General features: G+C 41.0%; 1 protein-coding gene across 2 annotated transcripts; it reads left to right on the top strand.

Annotated features, from left to right (window-relative positions):
* The first annotated feature begins 671 nt into the window (after positions 1-671).
* On the top strand, positions 672-7379 carry LOC139411729 (acidic leucine-rich nuclear phosphoprotein 32 family member A-like). 2 transcript variants are annotated; one of them, XM_071158404.1, is made up of 7 exons: positions 672-2189; positions 4434-4583; positions 4719-4841; positions 5140-5335; positions 5613-5725; positions 5987-6035; positions 6186-7379. In XM_071158404.1, the coding sequence occupies exons 1-7, from the start codon at positions 2136-2138 to the stop codon at positions 6251-6253; spliced, it is 753 nt and encodes a 250-aa protein (XP_071014505.1). In that variant the 5' UTR covers positions 672-2135; the 3' UTR covers positions 6254-7379. The 2 variants fall into 2 exon arrangements, with proteins under 2 accessions (XP_071014505.1, XP_071014507.1); XM_071158406.1 differs by having other exon boundaries at positions 2018-2189; positions 6189-6480.
* The last annotated feature ends 723 nt before the right edge of the window (positions 7380-8102 follow it).

Genomic DNA, 8102 nt, shown 5'->3' with positions numbered 1-8102 from the left:
GGCATCTTTTATTCATACACACGTAGTACTCGTAAATGTTTATTTGTTAACTCTAGGCCACCATTCAACCTGTATTCATATTGTGCCAGGGGGCTACTCCTGTAACGTTGTTTCAGTTCAAACCAAAATAGATGAGAGAGTGCCGTTAAAGATAGCATACAGGCTGCATTATGTATGCCTGTGAATGCACTTTACATTTCCTCCAATTGTCGTATACCTGTGTAGTAACAAGGTCATTCCTACAAAGTAGCCTACTGGAGTTATACTGTTTAGTAATTGAAGCCTAGAAATTAAAATGTTTGGGTACAGCTTAGCCTTAGCTACATAGGTGTTTTAGCTCTATTAAGAAACATATTCCTCGTGTAACCAAAACCGGCCACTCCTCTTCATAGGCAAGTAGGCTTTTTGTAATGCATTTACAAAAGTAAGCTACTATGAAACGGCATGATAATAATACGATGTTGCTACAAATGTACACATCAGGGCAACCTGACCTGATAGTTAGTTACCTGATGTTGCTATTTTCCTACAAACGAGCCTGCCTATTCCCCTAGTCTCAAGCGGAAATGTTTGAGTTTGAGCTCGATTCAGAGCAAGGGAGGGAGAGATGGTTGCGGGAAAGGTCGAGCGACGTGGAAAACTGCTCTGCGCACAAGAAACACGCAGTATGCAGTTCTCTTCTCACATTCAAGGCAGAACAAGGGCATATAGTCAGAGGGACACACCCAGCGGAAATATGGTGCTGGCAAATGCGACAAACAGCAATACCCAAAAATGGTTCCAAATGATCCTGCAGGCACGGTGCGGAAACTGGCCAGGAAAGTGGAAGAAGACTGTCGAGAACGAAATTACCTGAAATGTACATGACATGAGCGACAGATTCTCATCAAATGTGTTCTCTCAGCCAGCAAAGTCGGTGCATTTGAGAAAAAACAATTAGTAGCGCGCAAAGCTTTACGTTTTCCATGCTTTTTAAAGCAATGTCGGAGCGCCATACAGAACTGACCTCAATGATAGGTAATGTTAATGATTTTTGTTCGTTTTAATCATCAATAAATTACATTTCACTGTATTGCATTTTGCTGGCAAGATGGCGCCGGCGTAGCCAAGTCAGGTGACCTTGTTTTTCTCCATCACCAATGCATGATTGTTGGTTCATAAGAGATGCGGAAGTCAATGTAGCCTATTGTAGCCTACCTACACAATTGCAGTAGCTGGTTGGGATATGTGGTGAGACCATTGTTTCAACCCTGCACATGTAATGGCGGCAATGGGGGTCTCTGATGCGACCACTTTGTAATGTGTGAGTGGTTTCGGTGTGTCAATAAATTTTGGTGGCGACAATCCTGCATTCCACACATTCTTGGATATAAAAAAAACAGGAGTTTGGCTATGCATAAACCACTACGGCTAGGCTTACAAGTCACCAGATGTTGCCGCAGTTGCATGCTGCTCGTTCTTCATTAGCCTGTGTAGGGAAACGGGGCTTTGAGTTTTCCATGGGTCTAGTGCATAACGGCGTACTTATATAATTATGATGTTGTGGCCAAGGCCCAAAGCCAAAATGATGTTGGCAGCAGACTCACCGAAACTCACAATGATAAAATGAGGAAGATGTCAAAAACGTCGATTGAAAGGTTTTAAGCACCGCACCTGCGTGCGTAATTAGCCCATCATTGAAGGTGTCCATAACCTACTTCAAAATTAAGGCAACATTTTGACAATATCTAAATGAATTGCTAAGGAGGATCCTCACTATTAAGCCACATTTCATCATTTAGTTGTGTGCTAAGTAAATCCTGATGGACAGATTTCAATGTTGATGTGTACATACTTTGGATGTCAACTTAAATACGGAACATACAACCAAACATTGTGTAGAAAACCCCACCCAATTTTATAATCGCCTTTTATTGGTGGGTGATCTTTTGTAAATCCTGTCCCCCTTTTTGTTGGCGATTGTAATTGGTCAATGGTGACGACAATCCCAACTCACATTCCCGCCTACCGAGGAGATCAAGTTTGAATGAACAACAGCAGTCTGTTCAAGGAGTAGTAGTTGCAATTTCAGTAAAAAAAAATACTTTTACGTCTGTATACTTTGTTTATAAAATCGGTGGACTGGTTTTCTCAAGATGGATATGAAGAAAAGAATTCATCTAGAATTGCGGAATCGCACGCCATCTGATGTAAGCTAACGTTGAGATCGTATTGTTTGCAATTGTTTTAATGATGGTGTGATATGCAAAGGGTTACAAAGTTTTTTTTCGTGAGTTAGCAATGTTGCCTTCACCGGAGCAGTTTGTGTTACATTGTTGCTGATATTTATCACCGTAATTGCCGCTCTAGACTTCGTAGCCAACTTAAAACGACTAGAAGGAAGCATGTCTGGACGTGCAGTTGGTGATAATGCACCAATACACCTAATTTTCATATCTGTATTTAAAAGGCAAGCGTGAGCCATATTGCCTAATGGTAACTTTGTAGTCCTGAACGCGCCCTTTTCCTTCCCATCAACAAGGCGCATTCATAGCCTCTTTTCAGCTAATTCATTGTCAGTTCTCATACAATTAACGTTACTATTTTAGCGCATGCATAGGCTACACAATGTCCTTGATTTTTGTACCCTGGCGATTGCTCGCTCACAACTTATTACGCAGCACAGGCTATACCTATTGGAAATGGTTTGGTAACCGATCTGGTCTGCCTACGGATTGTTTATCCAAAGATAGGCTAATTCCTAGACTGTCAAATAGACGTGTGTATCGTTCGTTGGGAAGGCTATATTTACCGTGCATGGTAGGCTAGGCCTACTTTTTGTATTTGTTATAACACCCTAGGTCTTATTGACGTTAAGTACATAGCCTACACAACTAATTTAAACCGCAATGAAAAGGTTTTGTCCGTCCTAGGATTTTAGTGCAGGTTATCACGTGTCAAACATTATCTCGGCTCATATTCTAAACAAGGTGCACATTCAGAGAATATCATGCATTGACAGACTATTGCCGAATAAGAATCCCAAAAGCATGTTACAATGTTTTACATTATAACTCGTTTGGTTGCATAGGCTATTCGCATGCTTGGATTCTCACTTGAAAAACGATGAGTTTGACCCTGGTTTCAGTATCAAACAAGAGAGAATAATTTTCTGTCAAGCTAAGCACATAAAAACCGACAGGCAATTTCGGGCTGCGGTGCTCCAGTTTCAAGATCTAGGACAAGCCGCCATTTTACCGAGAAACAAAGGCAACGGTTTCTATCGAAGATACCGTGTACGTTGCAGTGCGTTCATTTAACACGAACGATAACAACTTTTTCCTGCATACCTTTAAACATATTGCAGTAGGCTACAATCCAAATCGTCAACTCTTTATGAGTAAAGCCATAATGTAACGATTGGTTTTCTTACGCCTGCTGCCAACCCAGCCAACTTCCAATCGGCAGCCCCTCCTACTCGCTTGATGACCCATTGCACGACTCGTAGCAGGTTGTTTTCGCTTTTAGAGCAATGAAAATCGACAAATACACCCACACGTCGATCATTGTGCGTAGTTTACCCCCCATTTAGTCGAATTTGTTACGTGCGTAGTACGTGCATAATTTGCGGATTTGGCTCTCACCAGCAGCACAGATGGTCTCATCCAGGGTATAATATAATGCCAATGGTGTCCACTCAGCATAATGTTAATTTCAACAGAAGTTGTTTTAATGGCAACTTTAATATACCAGAGGTGTCTGTGTTTTGCCTATGAGCTGGTTGGGTTAATTTGTGGGACTATGGCAATGGAATACAAGCAGCGGCACCAATTTTAAAATATGAATATTGGTCATTGTCCTTTTAGGACACTAATGAGAATCCGGGTGAGTCCTGTGCAAAACATTAGTCTGCATTGTGTCCCCAAAATGTGTGAATTGCAGAGGAGTGTACAAGCTGGGTACTATCATATCAATCGGATATGTTTAAAGTGAGTTCAATCTAAATGTGTATTACTACATTATTACATGTACGTTCCTGTGAGAAATCACCTCCATGTATTTACCAAATAGTGATCCGTGGAACAAACAAGTTACCTGAAACTACCACCCAGATGTTTAATAAATTATCAATTCATTAAAGCTCAAGCAACACATACCATCTGTTATGTAACATTTTCTGCACTAGACCAGTGCCAGAGGAGGCTGGTAGGAAGAGCTATAGCAGGACGGGCTCATTGGATTGGAATAAGTGGAGCAGAGTTTGATAGCGTTCCGTTCCGGCCATTCGAGCCCGTCCTCCTATAGCTCCTACCACCAGCCTCCTCTGCTGTCAAATATAGCTTTCTGCAGACTCTGTTGCTTTGGGACCGCCCTCCCTCAAACTACAGACACACTGTAGTTACAGATTTGGAGTAAAGAATCACTTTACATTTCTTATTCCTCTTGTTTTCCAGGTGAAAGAACTGGTGCTTGATAACTGTCGCTCAAACGAAGGCAAAATTGAGGGCCTCACAGATGAATTTGAAGAGTTGGAATTTCTAAGCACAATCAACGTTGGGCTGACGTCGGTCTCCAACTTGCCGAAGCTGAACAAGCTGAAAAAAGTTGGTTTTCTAAAAAAAAAAATTTAACAAAAGTATTATTGTTGCCATGCTATTAGCACTTTGTGAAAATCTGTTTTATGGATGTTATGTTATGATTACTCTGCTCATACAGTTGTTGCATCGTTTTCTCCTCAGCTTGAACTCAGCGACAACAGGATCTCAGGTGGGCTGGACGTACTGGCGGAGAAATGTCCAAACCTCACACACCTAAACCTCAGTGGCAACAAAATGAAAGACCTCAGCACGATAGAACCTCTGGTATGCAGCGGGTGTCATGACAACGTAGTAGCTCTGTGTGTATATATACTATACTGAACTCTTGCCTCAAGGTGCTATTGGGTCTGAAAGGGAACCCTAAATGGACATAACGTTGTCCAGAAAATACCTCATTCATCAAATGTACCTCCATAACTTATATGTAAAGCTTTGAGGTAAACAATTAGCAACTAAACCTCCATAGTGTATATTTTAATCTAGTTAGAGTAGTCAGTATTAAAGAAAACAAACTAAGCCTAAATATTCATATTTCATCATCAAGACTTCTCTTCTTTCACAGAAAAAATTAGAGACCCTCAAAAGCTTAGACTTGTTCAACTGCGAGGTGACCAACCTCAACGACTACAGAGACAACGTGTTCAAGCTCCTCCCCCAGTTGACGTACCTCGACGGCTATGACAAAGACGACAAGGAGGCGCCGGATTCGGACACAGAGGCCTATGTGGAGGGACTGGATGATGACGATGACAGTGACGGTACGATTTAAGATCCACACTATTTAAAATGTTGGTAAATAATATTCTGATTGGGCTGTGATTTGACAGATGGATATGAACCCATAGAGCTCTGACATGTTTTGTGTTTTTCTAATGGTAATTATGTTCATGTTGTTGTTCAACGATTCCTTTTGTAACACGGTATTATACCAAGTGGCTGCAGTGAATGAGTTGCATTATAACTATTGTAACGTTGTAGTGGCCCTTATGCATTTTTTTGATCACCTTAATAGGCTAATTCTATTTTCAACTGCAGAGGTAGACGAGGAGGAGGATGAGGATGAGGATGAAGATGCCCCACCAAGAAAAGAGGAGGATGATGACGATGAGGAAGGTGAAGAAGAGGAAGAGGAGGACCTAAGTGGAGAGGTGAGACTTTAAGGATGGGGCTGCAATGATACTTTTATCTTGATCGACGCCTGCATGATAAGTTCAATGATTTACAATAAAAAAATAAATGAACAAAGGGCCACACAAAATGATCTTATACCTTCCTTAAAGTGATGCAGACTGGGCTGATGTTTACTAACCACAAGGTGCATCTCAACCACTGCACTGTGACATCATTATTTGAATATGACCCAGGGCACATGACAAGGGAGATTCTGATCTGCATTTGTCTCCTCTTAGGAGGAAGAGGAGGAGTTGGACGGCAAGGAGAGTGATGAGGATAACGAAGGTGAGTGTGGTGGAATCTCACTGCTGTCACCAAATGCACAAGGTCACAGTATCGTGTGTAGCTTTGATATTGGGACAGATTTAAAAAATAACACGTCTACTTAACCAAACTGAATGCTTTCCTGTTGTGACCATTGACTTGTTTTCCTAGAAGAGGAGCGAGGTCTGAAGAGGAAAAGGGATTTAGACGAGGAAGCAGAGGAGGAGGAAGATGACTGAAGATGTGCTCACCACCAAGCTATGTTCTGATCAGACTGTTTTAACCCTCTGTATTTGTCAGTTGTCATATATTGCAGTAGGCATGGGTAGTGTCATGGGCCAGCTGGGTAAAGGGTTGGTGGAAGGAAACAAGTTGACATTTGATTATTTTTTTTCTTATAATTTAGTTTTTGTACCTTTTTTGATTCCTTGTATTCTAGTCATATCTGTCCCCTGCAAACCACTGGAAGGGCAGAAGAAAACATTTCCTAAAAGTCCAATATTATTATTAGCTCTAACCTTTGTAAAGGTTTTGTTTTCTCAGTGATATTGATACCTTCTGTGTAAACAGATTTCTGATGATGATTTATGTATTTAAAGAGACAAACTTACCAAAAAACCTTTTAGAAGTGCATGTCTGAAATAGATTTTAAAGTCGACTACTGGATTTCAGCTATGACAGTTTCCTATACCCTTTTCTTATTCGCTGTCTTTTTCTTTCAGTGTACATGAAGCGTTTTGTGGTGTCATCCGTGTATCATTGTATGTGCTGTTTTCATCATGGAAAGGGTGTTTAAACGTTCATAGAATGGCCTGTATACAGGGCATCTTTTTAAGCAGAGTAAAGAATGTCTGCCTTTGTCACAATGCTTCTCCTTAACCCCTAGCTTTGATAGTTTGGAAATGACCTGTTATTTGTAAATACTGACCAAATCTATTTTTTTTTCTATTACTCTTTGATAATGGCAGACATTTACACTTAATTGTAACGATGAACTGTAGTAAGATATAGAATATCTGTGCAGCCGTACCCTAAAATAGGCTAATTGAATCTGGTACACGATTTCCATTTTCACCAAATTATATTCACAGAAATACTCACTGAATCCAAATTTGTTATTGCTGTCCAACTCTTCGAGTCCATCTTCGTTCCCCACCTATATAAGACACCGCTGGGCAATGTGCAAAGAAAACACCTTTTGCATTTTCTTTTCTTAAACCATAGGGCAGTTCATGGTCAGATAGACCTACCTCAGTCATGTTCCCCTTACATGTTTAACCCACTGTCATCAAAGCTAATTCCTTACCATGAGACAAACTTTTGATTTCCTCCCTTTCACTTCAATAAATATTTTTTTTTATACAAGTTGTGGTTTGTGGTCTTTTTTGAATTGCTTACATCGTCATCTAATAGTTGACAGCATTTTTGATCATCCCAGATGGTTGTGCTACCTTGTACCTGCTTCCTAATGTACTGCAGCCTACTACTGACATCATGTGGAGAACCCAGGTAGTTCATGCTGAAAGGGAATCATCTGGTTTATCCACTCATTGTATTAACTTGACAAATTGATATTAGTTGTTGGGACTTGTAGATCAATGAGTTGAAACAGGATGTACTGTAGGCTAACTGACCCAGTACACAGTTCTGTCTTTCTGAGAGAATTGTCATTCTGCACAGTTTCATCAGCACATAGTACAACTAGGCATTTAGATGGTTATCGACCAATATTTACTACACCTACAGGCCATCATCATCATCTCCACCAAATGGTTTGTTATCCTCCCATTCCAACAATACTGCAGCGCTTTTCACTCACCTTGCATACTGCTGTGTGTTCACCAGAGCAACACACTGTGAATCCCCTCCTTTAGGCCACTTGAGACCTCTGTCATTCTCTACGGGCTGACCTGACCTTATCCACCATGTTCACCTTCACTGTTGCCAGTCTAGATGCCCACCGGGTGCTGTGCCTATAGCCTGGTGCTAGCCACCCACACCTGTTAGAGCTTAAGGCAACTTCTCCCATGTCCATATGGCATGACAACGAATGCCTGGGGAGTTGGCTAAAGCAAAATGAAACACCTG

This window comes from Oncorhynchus clarkii, chromosome 6, assembly GCF_045791955.1.
Source record: "Oncorhynchus clarkii lewisi isolate Uvic-CL-2024 chromosome 6, UVic_Ocla_1.0, whole genome shotgun sequence".
Classification (NCBI taxonomy): domain Eukaryota; kingdom Metazoa; phylum Chordata; class Actinopteri; order Salmoniformes; family Salmonidae; genus Oncorhynchus; species Oncorhynchus clarkii.
The sequence above is the reverse complement of the archived record's forward strand: the minus strand, read 5'-3'. Positions and strand labels throughout refer to the sequence as shown.

Coding starts and splice junctions, on each gene's coding strand:
- LOC139411729 (XM_071158404.1), top strand. CDS start 2,136: ATGGATATGAAGAAAAGAATTCATCTAGAATTGCGGAATCGCACGCCA. Junction 4,842..5,139: donor TCAGCACGATAGAACCTCTG/GTATGCAGCGGG, acceptor CTTCTTTCACAG/AAAAAATTAGAGACCCTCAA. Junction 6,036..6,185: donor GAGTGATGAGGATAACGAAG/GTGAGTGTGGTG, acceptor TTGTTTTCCTAG/AAGAGGAGCGAGGTCTGAAG.